At 40.6% G+C, this 27,697-nt stretch overlaps 1 protein-coding gene across 2 annotated transcripts in view; it reads left to right on the plus strand.

Annotated features, from left to right (window-relative positions):
* LPGAT1 (lysophosphatidylglycerol acyltransferase 1) overlaps positions 1 to 24,526 on the plus strand; it is a 52,215-nt gene extending 27,689 nt beyond the window's left edge. For both annotated transcript variants that reach the window (XM_033144819.1, XM_033144820.1), the window contains 6 exons: positions 1,511 to 1,629; positions 7,557 to 7,652; positions 9,287 to 9,560; positions 19,560 to 19,686; positions 23,059 to 23,165; positions 23,832 to 24,526. In XM_033144819.1, the coding sequence (XP_033000710.1) occupies positions 1,511 to 1,629; positions 7,557 to 7,652; positions 9,287 to 9,560; positions 19,560 to 19,686; positions 23,059 to 23,165; positions 23,832 to 23,983 (875 nt within the window). In that variant the 3' untranslated portion in view covers positions 23,984 to 24,526. The remainder of the gene's footprint in view (positions 1 to 1,510; positions 1,630 to 7,556; positions 7,653 to 9,286; positions 9,561 to 19,559; positions 19,687 to 23,058; positions 23,166 to 23,831) is intronic.
* Positions 24,527 to 27,697: the final 3,171 nt, after the last annotated feature.

Here is a 27,697-nt window from a genome sequence, read left to right on the forward strand (position 1 = left end):
TCAAAACACATTTGGTTCAGTGGCAGGTGAGATTGTCAAAGTCTTTTTTCACGGATGCCCGTCCCCTTTCTGCCCCAACCCCCCAGGGGCTGGGCTGGGCCAACCGGGCGGAGGAGGAGAAGGAACCGGGCGAAGTGGAAGGGCGGTGGGTCTCTGGCAGCCCTTCCTGCTGCAGTTGCTGCTCCCGCCGCTGCCTTCTCCGTTCAAGCTCCACAGTAAAATTGTGCTCCCCGCTGGGCCTAGACTTGCTCAACTCGTCGCTGGGGAGCGGAGGGGTGGTGACGTAGAATGAGGGGGCGGAGGTGGGTGGGGTGTGGAGGTAAAATGAGATGTGTGGTCTTTGAGGGCGCTATATTTTTGGAACAAAATCACGTTTTTACCTGTGAAAGGTGTGCCATCTGTACAATGTAAGCACGTACAAACACTCCCATATGGCCATGGAACGTTGTGTCCAAATTTTAACGGAATCAGTCAAGCGGTTACGGAGAAGATCGGTCACAAACATCCACCTTTTACATTTACATACATACATATATATATAGATTGCTACTGCTGTCTTGTCCCCAAGAAGTGTGGAAATTATACTATTGAGAGTCCCCCCCCCCCGCCTTCATTAATAGTTCCTTTGCGGGGGGGGGACCTTTTACCTGCTGCCCTTTGCTTCTCCGGCATGATTGGAGTGAGCTGCTGATTTCTATTAACCACATCCAACACGGCATCCAAACTCTTAAACCAGGACTGGGAAACTTGTGGCCTTCCAGATGTTGCAGGACTACAACTTCTATCACTTCTGTCCCTTGGCTATACTGGCTGGAGTGATGGGAGTTGGAGGCCAACAACATCTGGAGAATCAACTAGCTTCATAATCCATGGTTTGAAGTTGGCTTGTTTTAAACCAAACTTACCGGTACTTTACATTAACAAGTAAAAACAGAAGTGAAAAGCTTCTGAACTAGTCCACTTTAGAGGAAGAGAGGGGAGCCTACAAGGCCAAGGGTCACTGTGATTTGTTCTCCTTGTGCAACACTAGGCCTGGTATCCTTTCTGCTATCTAGAGCATTTAAAATCTTCAGGTGTCAGAATACAGATTCCTGTTTCTGAACTGACACATTTAAAGTGCTTGTGTCAATTTTATAATGATTCCCCCCCTTTAAAGATTGTATGCTCGGTAACTAATATTGTCATCCTTACTTAATTACCAGTGTATTGATTTGTGAATGTGTTATTCCTGATGTTTAATTCGGGAACTGCAATTCAGTTTTATCTTACTGCTGCAGATTTTTTTAATAGTTCTTCTAAGTTTATAAATTAACGTGGTCTGCTAGAATGCCTTTTGAATAAATTGACTGGTTCTTTTGTGCTGAAGAAAATATGCCTATATATAATTTTTTAAATATATTATATATATCTCCAGTTTAACTTTGCTTGTAAAGACATTTTAAAAGAATTTTTAACTTTTAGAAATATGTGATTTTAAATAAGTTTTTTCTTTCCCTTTTTTTCAAAATAGTCATAGAATGGGGAGATGATATTAAAACCATCTCAGAAGATGAAGCTGTGATGTTGGTGAACCATCAAGCAACAGGAGACATTTGCACCCTAATGATGTGCCTTCAGGACAAAGGCACGGTATGCTATTTTTGTATTCACCGCTGTTTCATACTGGGTAGGCGATATTGAGAATATGCTCCGATTCATAGCACTGGAGACCACCGCCAAGTCTGGTACCTAGTTCTGAGACTCAAATTCACATCCATTTAATGGATCTAGCTGCCCTTCTTCCCCTGCAGAGGGGCCCAGATCCTCCAGATGGCTGTGCTATACAAGCAGGGCATACAAACACCAGAGTTGTTTGCAGGGCAGGAATCATTTAGCAATCCAAGTGGCCCGGGAAAGCAGATCAAACTAAGTGACTGAGGAAAGGCACAAAGTAAGAGAAGCTTCCCCATGTCCACTTCTGGAGAGGAAAGGAGTTGAAGTTGCACAGTGACTGTTACCCCTGAATGGAGAGCAAAGCAGGGGGCATTCAAGGATAGCAAACATCCTTTTAATTTTGCCTTTGTGTACTATAGACAGTGCTTGCTGAATAAGAACGCACTGCACTGCATTAGTCTTTCATGATAAAATGCTCATAAACCTTGACTGCTATGTTCAGGTGATAAAATGGGAATTCTGCATTTCCCATTATCTTCAGTTCTTAAAATGGGATATGGCCTGCAAAGCATATTTGTTTAGGAATATTTATGGTCTATACTCCAAGATGGTTGAAATGGGAAGCATTTGATTTAGTGTTTTATTTCTAGTTGGCGCAAGGCTATAAAAGTGAATACATGCCATCCATCTGTTGTTGTTTTTTAATCAAATGAATGTGGGTTGAAATAAATTGTTCTGAACATCAGTCCAAAAATGAAATTGCTTCCAGTAGTTTGTGTGTGTGTGTGTGTGTAATTGTGATGATACCAGAATTCTTAATTAGTCCGTTGAAATGGTAAACCTAGCAGATTTATAATTCCTGTTTGCATAATGAACACTGACTTGGAGCCAGTGAAATTTATTACAAGCTAAACTCTCTTTTCTGTCAAAACAAAATAAAAAAAAATTATTTCCAGTAGCACCTTAGAGACCAACTAAGTTTGTTATGGGTATGAGCTTTCGTGTGCCTGCACACTTCTTCAGATATCTCTTTTCTGTGCCTCTGTCATCTGCGTGGAACATCTTTTAGCAAGCTCAGATGTTGCCTATTGTAACCCTTTAGTTACCGAAGGAGATGAAAATATCCCATGTTGTACATGTTCAGAGAAATTTTCCTTTTACCACTTTGGTTCTTTTGACAAAGTGTAGCAAAGCAGTTTAAAAGTTTGGATCTGAAACTATACAACCATCAATCACTTTGGAGAATCAGACATGTTGATTTGCACCATTTCTTTCTTGTTCGTAGTTGGGCATTCTTTTCTCCTCCAGCTAGTTACATTACTACTGATCCCTCCTCCCCCAGTATCAAAAATAAAGTTTCTTTTTTCTTTTTCTTTTTTTGTAAGAACTGTACTGTAAAGTACTTGGCTGGTTCTGGGTGACACTGTGAAGGAGATGAGAAATGCAATGCATTCTCTGTGTGTTCAGCCTTTTTCAGTACTTGCACATATTCGTGCCTGTTGTCCTCCCCAACACCATCTCCACACAAAATTATAGCATGCGGAATTCAGTCAGTCTGCATCAAAAGCTAGCTAGGAAGCAAACTTGGTAGCCCAATGACCCCAGGACAGTGGAACTCAGTAATTTCACGGGGTTAGATGAGATGACCCTTGTGGTCCCTTCCAACTCTACAGTTCTATGGTCTATGTGGCTTATAGAGTTAATCACCATGGGAGTGAACCATTAACCCTTCTTGATAAGCTGTATTTTGGAACATTTATCCATCACTGTGTCTGGAAGGAACTACTGTACTTTTCAAACACATTAGTATAGTTAAAGCTATGGTTTTCCCAGTAGTAATGTACGGAAGTGAGAGCTGGACCATAAAGAAGGCTGATCGCCGAAGAATTGATGCTTTTGAATTATGGCGCTGGAGGAGACTCTTGAGAGTCCCATGGATTGCAAGAAGATCAAACCTATCCATTCTCAAAGAAATCAGCCCTGAGTGCTCACTAGAAGGACAGATCCTGAAGTTGAGGCTCCAGTACTTTGGCCACCTCATGAGAAGAGAAGACTCCCTAGAAAAGACCCTGATGTTGGGAAAGATGGAGGGCACAAGGAGAAGGGGACGACAGAGGATGAGATGGTTGGACAGTGTTCTCGAAGCTACTAGCATGAGTTTGGCCAAACTGCGAGAGGCAGTGAAGGATAGGCGTGCCTGGCGTGCTCTGGTTCATGGGGTCACGAAGAGTCGGACACGACTGAACGACTGAACAACAACAACAAAGTTTTTGCACTTTCAGCTGCTGTTACAAGATGCTCTCAGTACAAACTTTGAAGATGGCATTGGTGGGACCCTACATCTCACCATAGATATTTGCAATAGCTAATGAGTACAAGACTATATGTCTGTTACTACTCATTGGTTTACAGTTGCAGATATGGGCAGTCTGGTGAGACAACAGGTGGTTCTAAACATACCTGGATTTGGCTGTGTACATGCTGCAGTCAGTGTTGCATGCAAACTGACAGCAATCATTCAGTTGAGTGCTGATTCCCCAGCCTGGATTTTAAAGCAGACTGTGCAACAAACATTATGAAGACACTGTATGATGGTAGGATCCAACATATCTCGCTGCTAAAACATGGTTTTGAAGGGCAGACCACACATAAAACTGCAAGGAGTATTAGTGATTAATTCAAGTAAACTGTATCTTTACCAACAATACTGAAAGATTGAGACCACCACAACAACTTACCACTGTGCTGCCTAGTGTAGGATGTCCCTGCAAGTTGGAACAGCAAGCTGCAGTAGTATTGTACCTCTGCAAACAACCCAAATCAATGGTGTTTTTGTTTTTTACAACTTGCACTTCATTCCTAGGCAATAGGAATAATAAAGGACCTTTCTCACAAGCAGCCTTCTGACCAATAGGCATATCAAGGCAGTTCAGGGGGAGATTATCTGGTGGACTGCTGGTTACCTTACCCCAAGATTTGTTAACTATTTAGGGAGGAAGGTCCTGTTTAAAAGAAGTTAGGTAGGATGAATGAGTATCTGGTGGGAGAAACTGTGGTGGCTTGTCTTGAAACACTAGGTGTTTGTAAGGTACAGCATAAAGTATCTGATACACTCAGTAGCAAATTTTCAAAGGTTACAGAACAAATCTCAGCAACATCCAGAGACATTGAGACTGATTCCTTGTTCGTCTTGCAGAAGTCCCAGGTGGATTGTCTGGGACTCGTAAATGAAAAGGATTCCTCACCTTATATCAGACATGAAGCTGCAGCAGCAACAGGGCAGAAATTTGCGAGGGGGAGGATGTGCCAGAATTTAACAAAGCCCTAAGGACCTATATGCTTTATCAGGAACACAAGTGGCATTTGCAGCGCTCAGCACACACTGTTTCTTTGGGCTCCCTTGCTAGCCCTCCCACCAGTATCCTCTCTTGAGAGTCTGTTCAGCACAGCTGGAAGGATTGTAACAGGCAGCAGAAATAATCTGACGACAGAGAATGTTCATATTTGAACCAGTCACGGATACCAAAAGATGTAGCCAGTGGACCCTTAAAAACTCACATTGCGGCTTCCCAGCACACATATCATACAGCAACAGCAGACGCAGCAGATATGGAGCAGGAAGATGAGAAGGAGGAGAAAGGACCAAACCTTTATCAAAGAGCCATTTTTAAAGAAGTCCTCATTGAAGTCAATAATGAACTATTTTTCAAAACAAGCATGAAAACCCACAGTGCAATATTCATACCATCATGTTAGTTTAATGCACAATAAAGTAAAGCTGGTTATATACAGAAACAGTGTTTATTATTTTTGATAATTGCTTAAACATGATATGTTTATATTTCCTGACTTTAAATTATTTTAAGTACAAAAAGGCAGGAAAGGAAGTATAACAAAAACCAAATAAACTTCTAATAATGAAGCAAAAATTGGTTATTTCTGTCTTAAATTTGCTTAATTAGGCACTCTTTTAGAGTTTTTTTAAAATAAATAATACATTGGATGAGAATACAAACTTTCCATCCATCCCATTGTCATTGTTATTTTAAATAATAAAAATAAGTGAAGGCGTCTAGCACTTCTGCAGTTAACCGTCCTACCCCCAAAAAAAGAAATAAATACACTTACCTTCTGGAATTGGGAACAACAGCTGGCAGAAGCAGTCTCCACATTGATGACAGCAGCATACTGAGTCTTGCAACAAATAGGAATGGGCATTGTCACTGCTTCTTGTTTGGCTTGTTCCATAGCTGCTGTCTCTGCCTGTGGTTCCATGTTGATCTACTCATTATTGTAAACTAAGCCCACATGAGAAGGATGCCTTGTGATTCGTGGAGTGGAAGAAAAAATGCCAAATTCACACTTTTGTTTCCAAGATCTGCTTTGGTGATGTGCACACGCGAAAATTCAGAGGTGCTTCAGAAGATTGTAACACAGGAAAGAGTTTGCCTGAGTTTATAACCCTGCACTGGTAACCTGGCTGCCTGATTCTGAATTATAATGGGTCAATTCGCCCATCTATAGCTATTAATATAACTAATAAAATATACGGGTATGGCAAAGTTTAAACCAAAATAGATGAACCCATCCCTTGATTAAATACAGTACCAGCCATTCACTCAATGCCAATAAAGCATATAGGGTTAGGACCTTTTGTTTCTCTGGCCCACTTGTGTGTTGCGACCTGACATAAAGTGGGTCACAGCAGCAACACTAACACCTTACAGATATATAGTTTCCTAATAAGTGGGTCCCTGAATGTACATTTGAGTGAAAGATGTGTCCTTGGTATGAAAAGGTTCCGGAATATAGATCTTGTCCAATGTTGTCTGCTCTGATTGCCAGCGTTCCAGATTAATTTGAGGCTGAATGGTTGGATGTTTGTTGGGTAAATGAATTAAGGGGAAACCTGAATTTTCTATCCAGAAGGTTTACAGTCTGAGAACTATGTAAACACTACAAAATTCCTAGATAGAAACTGCCTCCATAAAAGGTATCTTGATATAGGAAGAAGTATGAAAAGTTTCTGAATGCATCTGTTTTCACTGCATATTTTTATGTTGAGAAGCTGGTGTTGCCTACACTTCCCCACACTTAATGTGTGCAGACAAATAGATGAATGTGATTGACACATACAACTTACATGGTCTTCATGGCTTATCTTCCTTTGACCGTGCTTTCTGTGCAGGAGATTTGTAATGTTCAAAGTATGGTGGATGGAATGTATACATAACACTGTTTGAGGTAATATGATGGAAGGAAAAAAATAGATTATTTTTTTTGCCAGTGTCTTCATATTTCAAAACTCCCCTACCTCATTGTACACCTGCACAGATCTTTTAAAATTAAATAGTGTATATATTCTCCTTGCACAGATCTTTTAAAATTAAATAGTGTATATATTCTCCTTCTGAAGCAGATCAATATAAAGAATACAATAGATAATTCATTGAATAGGTGCTGTTCTTGTATAGCTTATAATGGAAAGTGCATATGAAATCATTGTAAAAGCTTGTTAATACAGATTAATTGGAAGTGACTGATCTTTTTTCCAAGAATCAAATTATTTACCCAAGATGTTTAACAAATAGAGATCAAATCTGTTTTTCCCCCCTCTGTAAAATGAAAACAGTGAAGATACTGGATTGAGTGGGAGTAGAATTCTGGGAGGTTATGTTTTTGCAAATAAGACTTTGTTGAAAGGTAATAGTCTTTTAGTGGTTACATCTGTACAGAGATATTCTCGATGATGGCATTCATATTCAGACTTCTTAGTAAGGAAAATGGTTTTCTGCTGGCTAATGTGTTCTGAAGGGTTACCAGGTTTTACTTTGTACATTGGCTTGTTTATTTGTTGTGTTACTTTGAAGTGCACTGACAGGTTCTTGTCTGAACTTCCCCAGGTTGTTCGTAAGATGATGTGGCTGATGGATTATATTTTTAAATATACAAACTTTGGAATTGTATCTCTAATTCATGGAGACTTCTTTATAAGACAGGTAATAGTTGTTGTTTTTTTAACTGTATCAGTAGCATAATCTGCTTTCAAAGTGGTCACCCTTTTCATCGACTCTGCTTAGGTAGTCACAGTGTATTAAAAACATTTCCACAGTGTACCTTGGCACAAAACCAACTGTTTATCTCCAAATTAATGTTTCAGAGATAATATATTACTTAGGATTACTTTTATCCTACTTGTTCCCCAAAATTCTTCAGGTGGCTAAAAGTGAACTGGGGAGGGGAGAAGAGAGAATGCAGGAAACACATGGCGATACCTAAATATATAGTAGTTGAAATGGAATGTAAAGAAATGGCTTCAGGGCAATTGAGCCTGCCTCTTCATTCCTGGAAACTAGTCAATACTTTCTATAGAGAAAATGTGGGAAACCTGTGTCCCTACACATAGTGGACTCAGCTCCCATCCACCCCAGTCAGCATGGCTAGTGATCAGGGATAATGTGGGTTGGGGTCCAATGACATGTAGAGGGCCACAGGTTCCCTATCTGTGCTATAGAGTCTCTGGGGCTATTTAGGCATGGAATGAGCAGGCATAAGCCTAGCGCTTCCTCCTCAGGTGCAATATTCTTTCAAGCCTAATTGCATCTAAGTTTGTGGGGGTATTACTGATAGGACCTTTTGACTGACATAAGCTACAAGTCAGTAAAATTCAGCTGATTTATCTAGCCATTTGGGCTAGAATTGCTGGATCTGGGAGTGTTGCATAGTTGGTGAAGAGGGAAGTATGAAGCAGAAGGTTGTGTTGCTTGTGGGATATTGTGGGATACATGTCTGTAAGAAATGGCTAGCATTGACCTCATCATCATCCTCTGAGATGTGATATGAATAAACAAACTTCATCAATGAAGTCCTGACGAGAGATGAATGGATACAAAAACTTGCGGATTATGCAGAAATTGTGAAACTTATCAGAAGAATAAGAAATCAAGATGACGTTTTTTTAAATAAAAGAATGGAAATGGTTTATTGAATATCTAACAAACAAATTATAAACAGATAAAGACATGGACAGTATTGTTTTAATAACCTGCAGTTTATATATTGTTTTAAAATAGATGACTAAAATAGATGAATAAAAGAATAAGTCAATTTAGAATATGCAGAAAATGATAAAATAAATTTAAGGAACCGCAGGAAGAGGAGGAAGGAAGTCAAGATTTGAAATGTTAGAACTAATGTTAAACTATTGAAATGTATATAAATGAAAACTATAAAAACTAAAAATAAAAAAAACTTCATCAACGCTATATCATGTTTCTCTCTATGTTTGGATTTCAATGAAGAAACGACCATGCAGTTGTGAGTTGGGCAGCCTGAGAGCTCTAGACCAGGCTTCTCCAACCTGGTGTCTTCTGGACGTCCAGAATATCTGGAGGGTACCTTGTTGGGGAAGGCTGTCACAGACTATGTGGAGGGGATCACGTTATCTTTCTGATAGTATGTGACAAGAGTATTTACATGGAAATAGGGGTAGGTAAGAATTCTCTCCCAACTCTAAATTCAGCCAAGTGAGATAATTTGTTTTGGAATTATTATTTCTTTTAAGTAAACAATAGCATTATCAAAATAATAGAAAGTTGTACTTACGTGTCCCTATTTATCATTTGCATTTTAGGGAAAAGCTTATCGTGACCGGCAGCTTTTGCTTCTCCAAGAACATCTAGAAAAACATTATAGGAGCCGCGATCGGAAGTGGATTGTTTTGTTTCCAGAAGGTGGTTTTCTTAGAAAAAGAAGAGAGACCAGTCAGGCATTTGCCAAGAAAAACAATTTGCCATTTCTTACACATGTTACACTGCCAAGACTGGGGGCCACACAAGTTATATTGAAAAACCTGATAGCTCAGCAAGAAAATGGAACTCTGGCAGGTGGCGATGCTCCAGAAGCAGGTATGGGTCATTTAAACTTTTTAAAGAACCAGTTGCCAGCTGATTGGGATCTCAGAATCAGTATCAAGTCAAAATGAGTGTCAGGTTTTATGTTTTACATAAAAATATTTTTAATGTAACTTTTTAAAAAAAATAGAATTGGATTTTTGGACCATCCAAAAATATATAGCACTTCCAAGCTATAGCAAATTCAAGTCATCCCAGAATTAACAAGTGCTTATTTTTTCCTTTTAAAAAAAAAATCTCGTGCTCCTTGGATTATCTAACCACATACATTTAACTGTTCTGGGATCATAAGTGTTCTGTATACACCATTAGTGTAGGAGGGGAAGTTGTGAGAGTGCAAATTACTACTTCTATATTGTTGAATTTTCCCCTGTTGTGCGTCTATTATAAGTCTGATTGCCAGAAGGAGAATATATAGCTCTCACCTGCAGCGTTACAGAATTCAAAGTTCTTTGCCGTAGGCTGCATTTAAAACACTTCTACTGCAGTCCTTTCCTCCTACCTTACAGGAGTAATCTCCACCATGGAGCCTGTGGGCTAGAAAATGAAAAGCACCGACTTTATCTCATGGAAACAACTTCTTTAAAAATAAGTTTCCATTACTCCCCTAAAGAGAAATTTCTTTTCCATTGGCTATTGGTTTAATAACACTGTCTGGGCATCTTTGTATGAACAAATTTATTCTGGGCCGGGGTGAAGAAGAAACATGGGCTGAAGGAAAGTCATATTGTCTCACCCAGTTGCAAAGCCAGGCTTCTCTGGATGCAACACATCCTTTGCATCTTCAGTTATTGTTGCTGTTTCTCCCCCCAGCTGCTCTACAGTGTTAAGAACAAAGGAAGCCTTTTGGGTGTGTTTCTTTGCCACCTCTATTCCATCACTCATAAGCTAGTGCATCTAAAGGACTGCCACCTTCTCTTAGATGGGTTCTTCGTGAACTGGGCCCTTTTGGTTGTGCTGATGCTGTAGTAGAATCTTCTTCCCTAGAGAGGTCTGTGTAGTGTCAGCAGCTTATGAAAAGCTGGCTCTTTAAAGAAGTATTTGTGGAAAACTGAACTGATAATCTGTTGTATTTGCTGATTCCATTATTTTGATATTTTATCATGCTGTTTGATATTGCCTAGATTATTTGTACCTTTGTGCTGCTACTCATTTTGAATTTCCAGAAGAAAACAGGGGTAGAAATTTAATAAACATATGATATATTTGTCTCTTGCTATGCTTGTAGATTATCCACATACTGGCAATGTCCAACTTTCCTTTTCCCACCAATTGAGCATATAATGATTGTGTTTTGGCAATTCCTGTACAGCACATTATAGTAATGTAGCCTGGATGTTACTTGTGTGTGGCCTTGTCATCGGAAGAAGAATTTCCACATTATTTTTCTACATTACTTGTTTCAGAGTGAAGGTGTGTTGAATTTGTAGCATTGTTTTTATGGGGCTTTAGAGGTATGCTTTCCAAAATTCAGCTGTGTTCAAAATTAATATGAGAAACTCTGGGAGCTTTCTCGGTATTTTGCTTTGCAAAACAGTCTCGTGACTTTGGGGATACAGCAGAATTTAACAAGCAATTTATGTTCACCACGTAAGTGAAATTACTTATTTAAGATCTGAGACTCAGCTGAATTTGGGTATCTGTAGGAATGTGAGTTTACAAGGGAAAAAGCATATGCATTCATTTGTGTGCAGTTCTTCGTTACCTGGCCACCAAATGTGATTTCTTCTCTCTTGAGACCTTGACATTGACAGTTGGTCTTGCTCAGTATTTGATGAAGCATATTGTAGTTGCTTGGCAGTTTCATTGGTCTTGCCAGCAGTGCCCTGTCTACAGTCCTTCCTTTCGTTGTTTTATATAACTCTACAGGATACCCTACGGGACGCGGGTGACGCTGTGGGTTAAACCACATAGCCTAGGGCTTGCTGATCAGAAGGTCGGCGGTTCGAATCACCGCAACGGGTTGAGCTCCCGTTGCTTGGTCCCAGCTCCTGCCCACCTAGCAGTTTGAAAGCACGTCAAAGTGCAAGTAGATAAATAGGTACCGCTCCAGCGGGAAGGTAAACAGTATTTCCGTGCGCTGCTCTGGTTCACCAGAAGTGGCTTTGTCATGCTGGCCACATGACCTGGAAGCTGTACGCCGGCTCCCTCGGCCAGTAACGCGAGAAGAGTGCCGCAACCCCAGAGTCAGACACGACTGGACCTTATGGTCAGGGTTCCCTTTACCTTTACTTTTACTTTACAGGATATCCTAAATCTTGTCAAGAATGTGGTGCATACATAGCAAATTCTTTGGTATTCCTTAGGGTGAGAGTTTTCTGTTTTTCACTTGGACAGCATTTTACAAGGTTATAGTGTCTGGTTATATGTAAGTTTGGTTTTCACACGTAACTGCTTCAAGGTTTATCTTGTTTTTTAATGGCAATGTGGACTAACAGAAACTTTATCAGAATACTGGACTTTGGCAGTATAAGCAGTTTCCAGTTGTCCATTTTTTAAAGAGATGCCTTTGTCACAATTCATTTGGGCTCTTTAAAATGATCACACTGCAGAGTCAATTTTCAGGAGCACGGTTCTGCTAAAGATTGTGATTACTGATTGTTGTAAACCTGCTATTGGAGTATTGTGTGTATGCATTGTTCCTGATGTGTTAGAAAGTCTCCTTAGTAACATCCTCATTGGATCAAAATGGGCTTGCAGATACCTTAACATTGAACCTGAGCAATTAAGTGTTCCGTGACAGAGGTATAATGGAATGAAATAGTTGAAGTTCACAAAAAAATAGTTGCAGTGCACTACTTGCTGATACTGATGAAAGTTTTTATTAATGTAGATAATGAATAAATCTTATTTACATAGATCAGCATGTGTTATTTATTGAATTATGACCTCATATGATAGAACTCTGATGTCATTTTAAAGAAGTGTTTTCTTTTGTGTGCAATAGCTGACCCAGTTTAAATTTGTGCATTTGTTATATATGGCGCACAGATGGTTGCATAGATGCCTCCTCAACCTCGAATATGCTGCTTTCTGCCTAATTCTAGTTTCGGCCAGGCTTAATTGATTTAAAATTAATTGTTTACCTGTATGAAACCAGCCCTAGTTGTTCTGTATAACCATAGTATCTTTTGCTTATGTTCCAATCCTGCAAAGAGCATCAGCCCAATATTTCTATGTTACTTAGGGCTGGAGTTAGCCTATGAAGAGGAACAAGGAGTGAGAAGTAGAGATTGTATAAGACAAGGATGTCCAACAGGTCAATCACGATCTACTGGTAGATCCCCACGATATTTTGGTAGATCGCGGTCAATCTCTGGCTCCCAGTCCTCTGTGTTGGTAAATCTGACTCCTGCCCTGCCCCCTCGTCCTGCCCTCCATTGATGTTTGAACTCAGGAAGGGAAGATGGAGCTCCCTCTGTGTGGCTGTTTTCATCCATTGCGATATTTTTGTGAATGACTTAACCCCAACTTCCCTTGCCTCCCCCCCCAAAAGGAACTCTCCCCAAAGAAGCCTGCATCTTAACCTCCCAAAAATGGAGCTTTCCTCCTCCCAAAAAAAGCTCAACAACAGCTGAACCCCTTAAAAGGGGGGGGTAGATCACTGCCAGATTTTAATTCTGAATGTAGATCACAGTCTCTTGGGAGTTGGCCACCCCTGATATAAGAGATGGACGGTACAGGAGGTGAAGGAGTAGGAAATAAGATGTTTATGAGAAGTGGGCACAGTGTTTGAGAAATCTAAATTAATAGGGAAACATTCAAGTCACTGCTACAACGTGTTAACTGCCACCTGTAGAACAAATGAATGGAATATCCAGTCTAAAACACCTGTATTACCTATTTTGGTCTATAGGCAGCAGCAATGTGCTATAGCAATGCCCTCCTGAATCGTATCAGATGGGGCTAAGATGTGCCCGCCTACTTGTTTGTTAATGCTTTAGAGCTTTCGTTTGAAATGCAGTGTTAAATATTGCTGGCTTTTAATGATAAAAATTGGGTAATGATAGACAAATATTGGATAATCTGCTGGCTTATTTATATTCATCAATTTGATGTTTACCCATTGAATGCAGGTAGAATACCTTTTGTAATCTTCACTGCAGTTCACATCTGAAGGGGTGTCTTGTTTGGTTTACGTGGGAAGATAAACATGCTCTTCATTTTAGATTTGGAGTTTGCTTTTTCTGGTCTGTCAGCATGCATAACCAATGAATCCTATCCTGGCTGTAGATATCAAGCACAGCCCACACTGTGTGCTTTTAAGCATTTAGGTTCCACAAAATGAGAAACAGAGTTGAGTGAGACCTTATCTTTTTATTGCAACCAACTATTATTATTTTAATTTTTTTTCATCAGGTTGGATATTCAAAGGGGGAAATGATTTTGAAACATACTGGATCAGACCACGAATCCATCTTATAGTCCAGCATTAGACCAGACATTCACTGCCACGAAACCCACAAGCAGGGCCTGATGCCAGCAGTTCTGTCACTTTGTCAATTCAGTGTTTATCCCACAATATTTTGGCAGATTTTTAATATCAAGACACAGGAATTTATTTAAATCAAATGCTTCCATTTAGATAAGGTCTGAGCTATACTGTTAAGCATCAGATGGGCTTCCAGGACAAAAGCAATACCGGTATATCTATTATTGCTGTATTTAATAAATACTACACTTTTTCTTCTTTCCAAAGCTATGATGCCCAAATTATATTGGGGGCACAAAGATGCCTTACTTTTCCGGTTGCTAAACGTCTAAAACGAGAATGTGTATGTGTGTTATATATTTGTTTGTTGCTTGGCTGGGATTCGCGTAGCCCAAAATGTTATCCTCGGCTGGGTAGTATTGCTAAAAGACGTTTCTTCCTTTTCTGTTTCTTTGATTGCTCTGAGTGTTGTGAGAATTTGCCTTGGCACTGGATGAAAGCAGCCCTACTGAAGAGTACATTCAGAACTGCCAGGTCAAGCTATTGCACTTGGCAGCCCCTGACTGCAAGGAACCCAGAGGGAAGGAAGGGCCTGTAGAGAGTGATAGATAAATACATGCCGCAGCCTGCAGGGTTTCCATTCAAATCCCCGTGGGCTAATTTACTTGCTTCCAGAGGAAGCAAAGACTAAGAGTATTCTCAAGTGGAGCAACAGTGTAAAAAAAAAAAATCTTTTTAGGTATAGTCTCTGAAGTATTTATAAAATTGTATTTCTTTAGGTAGCACAACGGGGATTTCTTCAGAAGCATTAGTCTCTGATCCGCTCTTTACACTGGCACTTTTGTGGTAAAAGCTGGAGGCCAAGGAGGTGAGCTTGCTCCTTTGTCTCCTTCAGCTCTGATGCCATAGCACAGGTTTGTCTTGGGCTCAGAGGCCTAAGGTCTAAGGACACAATAAAGGGGTCTATTGGTTTGCTTTTGTTTTTGTTTTATTCTGTATTCTGTGTTCTCATTTTGTTTGTTTATATTATGAACCGCCCTGTGATCTTTGCACAAAGTGCGGTATACAAATGTTAATAATAATATTAATAATATAATACCCTACAGTGAGTTATGGACAAGTGGAAGGATTGGGGGGGGTGATGAGCAGCTTTGGCCCCAAATTAATTTTAAGTACTTCTTTGCTGGACTGAGGATGAATAATTGGTGAACCACTTCTTTCCATTCATCTCTCCAAATTTTAGGCCTTAGTTGGCCAAGAGTAGCACATACTCCCAAGCCTTGTCCAGGGTTTTTTGGACCCTCTCAGGTGTTTTGGGAGGAGGCAGGCAGGGGTTCATTGTGACCCACCTCTATTTGGGACCTATGGTAGGGTTGCCATGTGTCCATTTCCCCCCGGACACGTCCTCTTTTTTAGGGTAAAGATTCCAGGCGGGTTTTAATTTTTTTATTTTTTATTGGCAAAATGTCCAGGTTTTTTATGGCAACATCATGGCGACAGCGGTAGCGAGGTGGAAGCCTGTGGGCCCTATGCCCCATCACCCTTGCCAGGCCCACACTCTGGCTCATGCTGCCTGGCTCATTTGCTCTCCTCTTTCTCCTCTGAGGCTGTAGCACGCCGGGCAGGGCTGCTGCAGCACTCAGGGCGCAATTGCTAAGGGAATGTCTGCTTGGCCCTCTAGGTGCTTGCACAGTGAGAGGAGGAGGCAAGCAGGGACAGGAGAAAGGAAAGGTGAGGGCGCTGAGAGCCAAGGGGCAGCAGTAGAGCATGTCTCCGTGCTGCTTGGGGCAGGTGTGCACATGCACACACACCACCACCACTCCAGGGGCAGAGTGAGGGGCAGAGGACAAAAGCAAGTCTAGAGTGAGAGACTGGGATAAAATCCACTCTTTCCACAACTTCTTGTTGTGAGCTTTCTTTGGGTGAGTTGAGGGTTTGATTGGACCCTGGCTGAGAACCCAAAGGCTGAAAGGGAGGGTGTGTTAGGAGGAAACTCAATTGGTATTGATTTATATGTAGTAGTAGTAGTAGTAATAATAATACTAATAATAATAATACTATGTCTTTTTGCAATATTTTGTTTAAGTTGTCTGTTGTTGCTTCAGTTTTTTGTATACCGCTTAGAGATATTTTTTAATATATTAAACAGCTTAGAAATTAAATAATCAAAAAAAGTATGCTTTGTCATTGTAAAACAAACTGGTGGGCCATGGGCAGTCTGACCTTTTGAAAAGACCTTGCAAGACTGAAGTCAGGGCACCCCGGCCCTCCCAGCATAAGCATGCAAGCTGATGCAGCCTTTGAGGGAATGGTCATGGCTCAATGGTGGAGCATCTGTACAAAGAAGGCCCTTTAGCATCTTTCAGCTAGGGCACGAAAAAATCCTCTTGTTAGCAACACCAGAGAACTGCTGTGTAAGGAATTGCTGCCCATTTGCCCCATACAATGAGCCACATGCAGCACCAAATCAGGGAAGAACCTACTCTCTCAGGCTGGCCTAGGCAGAAAGGGGTATAAAGCACTTTATTTTTCAGCTGACCCCTTTTCAAACCACAAGGTCTACCTGACTCTATCACGCCTTGCCTCTGTGGTCTTGTTTGTTGGTCCAGACCCTTAGCTTGTTCCCTGGTTGAGCTTTCTGGATTGCCCACAGGTATTGATGGTCCTTGAGTCCTGACTCTCCTGGCCACTCACTGCCTGTGGTCCAGCCTTGACATGCCACTGGCCGCATAGACAGCACTGAACTAGATGGACAAATGGTCTGTATAAGCCAGCGTCTTACGTTCGTGGTCCCCATCACTGCACACTAGGACACAGATATTTCTCTGCTTTCAGAAAAGAGGAAGAGCGTGGAAGGTGTGGCAACAGTTCTTTTTGCTTCTCTAGTTGGGGAAGTACAGTAATACAGCGTGGCTATGGAGCTTGTGCATGTGTGCTCTCTCTCTCTCACTCTTCCCCTTTCGCCTCTGGCAGAGACAGAGTGTGCAGATCAGGTCACTGGTCAGGGCACATCAGCACAACACATCAGCACACTGTAGCTATTGCTTTTATAGTGGCTCCCTCAAGTGTTTGCAGAGTGTGTACGTGTACGTTGGATCTAGTGCTGCTTGCAACATCTCCTTTTCTGTCTTCTGGTTTTAAGAACAGAAACGGAGAGAGTGATGAGAGCTACTTTCTTCATGCTGTAATTTCTTTCTGTGATGCAAGGTAGCCTATACTAGCTTCCAATGTGTGTAGGTGATCCTTGGGGGAATTACGGGTTTAATTTTCCAGGGTTGCTTGAATATCAACATATATGGCATGGAAGAAGTGGAAGCCAGGATGAAATCTGAAGCAAAATAAGCAGTCCCTGGAGGGAAGAGTTGATGTAGCTGGCTGCTAAGTCCAGGACACCAGGGTAATTGGACCATTTGCTGAAAAGAAACTCTCAGTGTCTTCTAATGCAGAACAAAAGTATTCTAATTGGAAAGATCAAAATAGCTTGGCTGCTTGAGATTTTTGTGTCAAGAATGTAAGGCAGGGGTTTAGGAACCATCTCTTTCCTGTTGCAACGTGATCGTTCTTGGCAGAAATCCTAATGCATTGCACATATTTATTGAAACAAATCAACCAGTCCTTTGGCTTAAGGTTTCCCAGCAGTCCATTATATGCATAAGAAGTATGCCTTTGAAAGGCATACATGTCACAGAGTTACGGGCCAGTGAGAATACATGGAGAATAAAACATACAGTTAAAAGCAGCAGTTAAAATAATATAATCATGCGTCACATTTTAACTGCTGCTTTTGTCCGTAATTTTATGTCTGCGCACTACAGGCGGTGACAACTTTGTGTGCGTCCAGTTGACGCACGACTGCTGACAATGGGGTCCTTTTGGACCTGGAAGAGGGCAGAACGGTGGACGGAACAGGGCGATGAGGGCATTTGTGCGCTCCGCCGACACATGCGGGGGCCAGCAATGGAAGCCTCCGCACACAATGGCTGCCACCTGTATTTTATTCTCCTCCTGTTTGTTTGTTTGTTTATTTGTTTGTTTTGTTTTGTTTTTTTGGCGGTTGAGAGTTATTTTGTGACTAAGATACTTTGAATGCGATTTAGCTGAGAGGCAACATATAAACCTTTCAAATAAGTGAGCCAATTTATTTGAGTGAAAATAAAACATGCTTAAGTTGCTCTCTTTCTGTCTAATATTTTCATGGTAGTTTTGTCGTCATAAGCCAAGTTGGCATATAGTACTTTGGTTCTTGTTTCTATGAAGACTTCCTTTCTTAGGTATGGTGATGGTTTTCTCCTTGGTGTTGTGAGAATATCCTCTAGTCATTGATTGTGAATATATGGTTTCCTGTGATTTAAAACTTCTACTTAAATAGTAATGAAGTGTTTAATGTAAATGGGCTATAAATTAAAATGTGTATCTATGTATTGTTGTGTTAAAGAGTTATTAAATAATAGCCACTATTTTGTTTGCTAAAAAATATTTTGAAAAGGGCTCATTCTGCATTGAGAAAGTGTGATGAAGAAGCTTTTGAAAGCCTGAAACAGAATGAGTAACTAAGAGAAGAAAGGTCTCTAGGCGATGAGAACATACGCCAAAACAAATATATTAGTAGGTTGCCATGTCTTCTTTGATAATACTTCATACATTCCATGCTGATCCTGGTATTGAAAACAGATTTGTGTACTAAGCCTGTTGAGACCAGAAGTTGCAAGCACTCACAGGCTTCAGTGGTGTATCAGACGTATGTCATTTCCTCTGCCCAGGGAGAAAGTGCTCCTACACCGAACATGGTACTAAGTTAAGCTTTTTAAGTGCTTGGCTTAATTAGCATCTCACTTGTTGACAGAATGCCAGAAATTTAATGGTGTACTTTTAATGCTTATTGATAATTTAAATCATACTGGTTAGAGCATGGTGCTGATAATGCCAAGGCTGCCGGTTTGATCCCCGTATGGGACAGCTGCATATTCCTGCATTGCAGGGGGTTGGACTAGATGATCCTCAGGGTCACTTCCAACTCTATAATCCTATGATTCTATGTTGTTATTAAAACATTCTCACACTGTATATCTGAATAATCCTACTAATGTACATATAGCCATAGAAACATAAATAATAGAAGTTCTTTAAAGCAAGCAGCAGTGCTAATAATATACCTTGAATTATTCCTTCCTAGGGCTATATGGAGGATACACGGTAGATTTTGTGTGTGAGAACAGGGCGAGAGGGATTGGGGAGGGAGATAGATGGAGTGGGGTCTTTGGAAAACCAGAATTTAAATAATTGAAAGGTATGAAGGATCAAGGATAGCCATTTTTGTATAAAATGATTTGGAATATAAGGGAGTTTTCTGCCAATTCTCTAATTTGAGAAGTAAGAGCTGAACATGTTCCTGCCTGCTTTGGCATTGTGTAGTATGGTGGTATTTTATCAAATTGTAGAATGCAGATTATTATTGAATGAGTTGGCGTGATGTACTGTATTAGAACAGAAGTACGATACTAACAGTTGAAAATCTTACTCTTTCTGTTTCCTTTCTTTTGTTCTATAATCCCCTTTCTTAGAAAGTAAACCAAAAGGTCTTCAGTGGGTGATAGATACAACCATTGCATATCCCAAAGCTGAACCCCTAGACATCCAGACCTGGATTCTTGGCTATAGGCGACCAACAATTACACATGTACATTACAGGTAGGAAAAATACGTTTGTCTTCTGTTAATTTTGAATCGAGGCCTGGAAAAAATACGTTAAGTACTTGTAGGACATTTTGGAATAAGACTGTCTTGAAATAAAATTTTCACATTACTTTCTTCCTCAAAACTCTTCATTTTTGGACAGGCAAATTATTTTCAATAAGGTAACTTGGGGGTGTATGTTTGTAGATAGAAGTTTCTGTGGGGATAGGTGAGTTTTTTTTTACCTCCCAATAGCATAAAAGTCAGAGTATAACAGCATACTCCTTGAATTAAAGCCAGTACTTCAGTTATGGTCATTTGTGTCTTTTGAAAACCAAAGCAAGGAAATTGTTTCTTGCTTGGCTAATAATTGGATGAAGGGACCCTATCCATCCACCCACGGTGATCTTACATACCATAATGTGATGTGGCTCTTGCAAATGTGGCAAACACTTACTGGGTCTGCCCATGACATCTGTAATGAAGAATGATGAATGCCAGGTCAATCAATAAACCATGCAGATCCATGCTTTGATCATGGATGAGCAAGTGTATCACCAAGACCTGTGTGGGGCAGCTGGGCTGGCCAGATCTGACTTGGCTCTGCCCATCAGGTGTGATGTCAGACATCAGTCATGCACATTTGCCAAAGAAGTCTGGTTAGTCTTGCGTTCACTTCACATATATCCACCATGTGTTTACATGTATTTGCCCTGCAAACAATAGTAGTGTTTACTACAAGACTCGCTTTCAATGTATCTACCCTGGATTTGCCACACACAGCATAAAGTGGTCCTCTGATAATGGCACAAAGCAAGTTAATAGAGGCTTTGGAAAAATTACTGAATAGTGGGGGCCAGTTACATTTAGGTTTAATTCATAAAGCCTACAACTAACAGACCACTGAGTGCAGGCTAGAGAGTGGGGGTTGAGCCCACCTTTCCACAGTGACCTGTCACTAAGTCTGGCTGCTAAGCTGCATCTCTGTTGAGTCGCCTGAAATAGCTTGGGAGAAATATATTTGGAAGAGGAGAAGGGTCAGCATTTACTGTTTTCTTCTGTTCTCTCTTTCTCGGGTCCCGTTTGGACAACCATTCCTGCCTGGTTTATGAATCCAGTAACATGTGCTCCTCCCGTACCCCTTTGCTCCTTCCATCACACTCTGGCTTCATCATGAAGATCCTGACCTGCATTAAGCCAGATTCCCCCACTTTTTGTGTAATGCAAAACTCTGCTTTAGAACAAGGCAAGATCTTCATGCTGAAGCTGGCACACAGCGGAAGGAGAGAAGGGTTTAAAGAGGGTTATTATATTTTATATAAAAATAGTCAAGTGGGTTTATTATATTTATTTTAGAAATGTACATTCCCCTTTTTCTTCAGTCCACTTACCATTCCAGAGTTCAGCTCCGTAGAAAATGTTCTGCGTAATTTCAGCAGAAGCCAGCTGTGCAAAGTTTCAATTGCCTGTGATACTATCAAGGAACATTTTACCCTCCCATGTAACCCCTGGAGCAGTTTTGTATTTTATATGGTGACAATTGAAATGCATGCAGCAGTTTTTAAACATTAAAAAGGCGAACCTTCCACTTGAAGCATTAAGGGAGAGAGGTAAGACCAATGATCAAGTCAAGAATGTACTGGTATATGCATGCAGTTGTGAATCCAGGAGACCAGGATGACAGATCAGTGGGGGAAATGCTTGGGTGGGGGAGAACATTTGAACAGAGCTGAGACCTGGCACTTCATAATCCTTTCCAGTCACCTCCCAGGTCCCCCTTGAGAACATTTATTGTATAAAACATTGCACACACAGCTGCAGCCTGTTCCTGAAAATCTTTTCAGTGTTGTGAATTAAGAGTTTAAATAGCACTCAGAAATCTGCTGAAGGTAATGAAAACCTAAGAGTGTAGGAAGGGCAAATGGAAGGTGGAATGGCAAACAGAATCCTATTATGAAAGACTTTTTCTTTCAGAGACTAAACTCAACTAGTCATTTCATGCCTTTAACTGGAAGGCCAATGCACAGCAGTCTTACATAAGAGAAGCCAAAAGGCACTTAAGTTAAAGAGCTCGCTAATGAGAGTGGAGAGCAGCTACTTTCTTGACCTTTCGATATCTTCCAGGCTTGTTGAAGCTAAAACGTAATAGCAAGATCCTGGAGAAAAAGAGAGGTCGTGATGATGTGAATGGAAATTTATTGGTGAAATGAGTAAGATAAATATTTGGTGGTTGAAGTGAGTGTGAAATTTTCCATTCAGTAAATTAGCTTTTTGTCATAGGGCAATGAAACGATGTTCCTCTAGCTAGCGATCCTATTACGATATTATAATGAAGGCGTGAGGGGGGTGCAATTTGATCTTGTGTTTTGGAATATTTGGGGCATATGGTTAAGTGCTATGGTGATGGCACAGTAGGATGCTCTTCTTGGTTTGAGGACTGATCCTGGCTGTTGTGGCATAATGATGCTGTTCTGACATTAAGGAAAAGTCCTGTTTGGTGCAGAATTGCCCCCCAAACACTCTCATTTGCGGCAGGTAGCAGGGATATAGGGCCATACTAGCTGTCCGTACTTTGCTTACTAAATTGAAATTCTGAATCCAGGGAACTAGAATGTGTTCAGGAACAGAAGGCACTGCATATGTTTTATTTACATATGAATAGAATGATAAAGGTTGAAGATGCAATGGGAACTGGCCTTGAGAAGGGAGCAGAGGAAAGTTGGAGAAGAAATGTGCCAGGATAAATATGCTTGATGGACTCTCTTCATTGTGAAATATGAATTGGACTGGTTTGGTACAGGGAACCAATGTTAGAATATAATAACTTTCAGAGTCTGCATTTGGGGGGGGGGGAGGTGCGTTGACAAGGCGGTAGGAGAGCTTTCTTAGTGGCTGCACCGACTGCATCTTCTCTCCTAGGAAGAACTGTTTTGCCTCCTCATTAATAGTCTTTCACCAACAGATGAGGACTTTTTCTTTCTTTTTTCTTTTGCTTAGACACGCCCTCAGATTGATTGTATTTGACTAATTAAGGTATTTGAAAAGAAGTGTATCTGAAGAAGTGTGCATGCACACGAAAGCTTATACCTAGAACAAACTTAGTTGGTCTCTAAGGTGCTACTGGACCATTTTTTAATTTTTAATTTCGACTGCATCAGACCAACACAGCTACCTTCTTGAATCTGAATTTGAAGCGTGCCTCTAATTGTTACAATTGGTCACTTTTTTAAAAAGTGTAATGGGTTATGCAAACAGTTCTTCTGAGAATAGAATGAATAAAAGTGGAGAATATGCCAGGTCCTGTTCCAGAGTTCACCTGATTCACCTTACAAATGGAAAATTATTTCATATGGTTAGTGTACTGTTCTGTCTGTCTTTGAAATGCAGGATTTTTCCAATTAAAGACGTACCTGTTGAGCCTGCAGCCCTCACCGTTTGGTTGTATCAACGGTTCATTGAAAAGGAGGATCTTTTGTCACACTTTTACAAAACAGGTAACACTTTCTTAAGATATAAAGCAAGCATTTTTAATATTCAGTTGTAGGCCAAAACAGTCTGTTAGTTGTAGGCCAAAAACATCTGAAGGGCCGAGTTTGAGGAAGCCTGGGATTGAGCCCTTTTTCTCTAGGAAGATCCAAGTAATCAGCTCTCCACCCTATGCACATTAGGGAAACTACCATCTGTAGTTGGAGGTTCCTTTACAAATAAATAGCTTTACCTGCCCTTTGGATCCTTTCCAACTCATGTTTCTAATTACTACATACCCCACACATCCAGTATATTAATGTGTATACAAATCTGCCAAGCCATTGTCATGCTGTCTCATTGCAGAAATGGCGCAGCTGTAGCTTCCTTAATTTCACTTGAAATTCGGGAAAATTAAGGAGGGCCTAAGAAGCTAAACAAATCCGAAATCCTGTAGGTATAATTCTGTCCTTTTCTCTTACTTCAAAGAAGAAGAAAACACACCAGTAAAACTTAATTATGTAATGAGAAGGATTTTTAAAGTCTGGCTTGTTGAGTAACCTGTATCTTGATAAATAAGATCCAGTGCTGTGCTACATCTGCATTGCACCGAGTTCTTGTTCTATCCATGATGTGGCAACACTCTGAAACGGCAGCTTGAATGTGTAACTAACAGGCTGTTCCTTCTCTTCCAGGAGCGTTCCCCCCTTTGCAGGGACAGACAGAAATTGTTTCCCGGGAGATGACCCTTAGCAATTTGTGGCTGATACTCGTACAGTTGTTTGCGTTTTTGTCAGGTGGTATGTGGTACTGCATTCTTCAGTATTTTTATCAATGCCTATTTTAAAAGGTGAATGAATGGGACCTAAGAACAAAAGGAGGAACTTGGTACTTTACAGAGTGCATCATGTTATGTTCAAATGTGAATATACCAGGATAAAGGAACATTACTGGATGGACTTACTCCCCCTTCGGGAATTTTAAACTCCGCTAGGAGAGAGAATCAGTAACACAGCAACCTAATGATGTATTTTAAGAACTGTCCATATTTTTAAAGGGTGTGTCTTCCTCGCACATCCACGTCAGCAAATTCGGTGTTTGAACAGGAGATACAATTATACAACCACCACAGGTGAACATCTGCTGCAAGATTGCTTTCACCGCAGGTAGTATTCAGCATTGTAGTAAAAACTCGGAATCTTCAACAACTTTCTCTCCAGTAGTCTGTACTGCAAGTCTTGTGGTAGAGATCCCTCATCTGCACAAGCTCAAGTTGTATTGTAATTAATCATGCTGGATCTGTTTAATGTACTCTGCAGACCTGGTTATGGTATTGTGACTGCCCCATGTTACCTGTTTAGTAGAGACCTCTCTCTCTTCTTCTTCTTCTTCTTCTGAAAAAAAAAATATCTCAGTGAGATCTTGTATGGGAAAGCTAGAAAAAGAAAAGCGCTCTGCAAAAGGCATTAATTGTGTCATGAAGTATTGAAGAAATTGTGCATACTTCATTGACCCATCTGTTCTTACCATGTTTTCTGTCTTCAAATCTCTTGAGAGCATCCTCTTGTAAAGGTACTTCAAAGATGGCACATCACATAACCCGCTTCCTGTTTTGGTTTTACGATGCATTTTGTAAATTGGGATCTTTTCTTTCTCTTTCTTTTTTGCAAAACAATTTTGAAAATGCAATACAGTGATAGAAAAGAGCATAGCTTGAAAGGAATTTATATGCTGTCCATGATAGATTGGATTCTTGATAGCTATTAGCAGTTCAGAAAGGTCATGTGGATTGCCATCCCTAAAGTGTACCTGTTGCCACAGTCTAGCCCAGGTGATATGGGTGGGTGTTGTTTTTAACCTTTATAGAGGCCTTTATTTCCATTTGACACAACAGTACCTGGAACATCCATGTGAGGGTTTATGCCAAGCACCACAATTCTTTGCTTATAGGAAAAATAAATAAAAGGAAGTTAGCAGGGTCATGAAACACTATATATCTAGTCATTGGGTAAAACGTTTGCTTTACCATCCTGAACTAATGTAAAAATTCTCTGAACCATGAAGAGCATTACGAAATCTGCCATCTTGCTGAAAAATGTCACTGTCATAGAAAGGGAATTTTAATTTAAGAGGCAGACTGGCACTAAAGCAGGATTTCAGGTCATAACGTTACAGTTTTATAATTGTTTTGAAGGAAAGATATTTGTTACCTATCACTCTTGGAACGTTTGGCATCCTGTCTGTATGACTATATGAAGATATATTTAAAAAGAACCATTCCTAGGAAACAGTTCCTAATTTCCACATACAGACGCGCAAACGAAGCTTGAATGACAGAATGTTGTCTTTTTATGGACTGTAAGTTTTTCTAAGAGCCAAACCAAGCCAACAGTCGTTGTCTGTGCTAAGTTTGAGGTATATATTCTCCTGGTTTTTTCCCACCCAAATCACATGAGAACCAATTTTGGTGAGTAGTATACAAAATAAAAATATAAAACCACAGCATCATCCTTTTTTCTTTTGCTTTGAGTGGGGAAGAGGGGGAACGGGCAGAGATGAATTTCCCCTCGCTATGGGAATGAAATTTCACCTTACTGAATACAGGCGAATAGTGTTTTTAAATAATGAAATACATTTTAGCATGGATGATGGCAACATCCGCCATTCATTCTAGAAGATAACTCCGGTACATTTCACTGGAATGAGACCACCGCAGATACAATGCAAAAAGTCAGTTGGCAGTTCAGACCTGCTTTTTGAACTTCATGCAAACTTAAGGATAAAACATAGAAATAAAATGCATTTCTTGCAGAAGGAAGCCTTTGGGGGGTGGGAGTGGCCAGAGTTCTTTGGTTTTTAATCCTCCTTGCCTTGTTGAGTTATAGCAGGCAGTTTGCTTCATTTGTTACAGAGTTCATTTCTGGTAACGATGTATGTAGCTTCAATCCTGAATGACAAACATCTTGAACTGGGATGCAAAGCAGCAGCTGCTGTTTTAGTGTATAATTTATTTGGACATACGACCTATTTTAGGAAGGGCATGATTATTCTGAAAACAAAGACTTGCATCCATGGGCGTAGCCAGGATTTGGGGGGGGGGGCAGGGCTTTTGTTAGGGGAGGCAGAACCAATATGATCGGTCAGTTAAGTATTTCTATTGTTTTACTTGATGTGTGTGGGGGGGTGCTGCTCCCCCTGCCACCTCTTGGCTATGCCCATGCTTGCATCTAAATGTAGGTAGTGAAAACAAGGTATGTGTTGTGCTGCTTCATCAGACTTCCTGTTTGTTCTGCTATAGCTGCATTGAATTCAGCAGAACCGAATCCACAGTATGTTTGGGGAATACAGAAGAATGGAAAGTTAGTTAAGAGAACATTTTTAAAATGTGTGTATACATGAAATGCTGTATATATGCAGTAGGTTGGTCCAGTCTGTTTTGAGTACGGTAAAGGTAAAGGGACCTCTGACCATTAGGTCCAGTCACGGACGACTTTGGGGTTGCGCGCTCATCTCGCTCTATAGGCCGAGGTAGCCGGCATTTGTCCACAGACAGCTTCCGGGTCATGTGGCCAGCATGAGTAAGCCGCTTCTGGCGAACCAGAGCAGCGCACAGAAACGCCGGAGCAGTACCTATTTATCTGGAGACCCAGCCAGATGGGCGGGGTACAAATAATAAATTATTATTATTATTATTATTATTATTATTATTATTATTATTATTATATTATCTATTTGCACTTGACGTGCTTTTGAACTGCTAGGTTGGCAGGAGCTGGGACCAAACAATGGGAGCTCATCCCATCGCAGGGATTTGAACTGCCGACCTTCCGATCGGCAAGCCCTAGGCTCTGTGGTTTAGACCACAGTGCCACCCGCATCCTTTTGAGTACAGTAGTTAGTTGAAAACACCCTGTGTTAATGTTGGCTTGAGCCTTCCATATAATACAGCATTTCATAATGAGTGAGGCTTCAACATAGGCATGTTCCAGCAGGCTCTTTTGTTCTTATGAGTGGACATTGTCCTGGGTTGTCTGCCTCTTATAAAGAGGAGACAAAGGATTCATTGCGTCTTGGAGTATAATGAACTTCCTCAACATCTTTTGCATCACCTAATCCCGCATAAGACAGTATCTTACAATTCTGTATCCAAATTGTAGAGTTGGAAGGGACCCCGAGGGTCATCAATTCCAACCCCCTGCAATGCAGGAATTTCAACTAGATCACACTTTACAGATGGCTATCCAACCTCTGCTTAAAAACCTTCAGTGAAGCCCACCAACTTCCAAGGGAGTCCGTCCCACTGTTAAACAGCTCTTACCATCAGAAAGTTCTTCCTGATGATAATAAAAATACTAATATTAAAAATTTATTATTTATGTCCCGCCCATCTGAGTTGCCCCAGCCATTCTGGGTGGCTTCCAACACATATAAAAACATAATTAAACATCAGACATGTTTATTCAGAATCTCCTTTCTTGTAACTTGAATCCATTGGTTCAAGTCATCTAGATGAGCACCTCGCAGTTCCACCTTTGCAGCAGCTAGCTCACATTACAATTCA

The sequence above is a fragment of the Lacerta agilis genome, chromosome 3 (assembly GCF_009819535.1).
Source record: "Lacerta agilis isolate rLacAgi1 chromosome 3, rLacAgi1.pri, whole genome shotgun sequence".
In the NCBI taxonomy this organism is placed as follows: Eukaryota; Metazoa; Chordata; class Lepidosauria; order Squamata; family Lacertidae; genus Lacerta; species Lacerta agilis.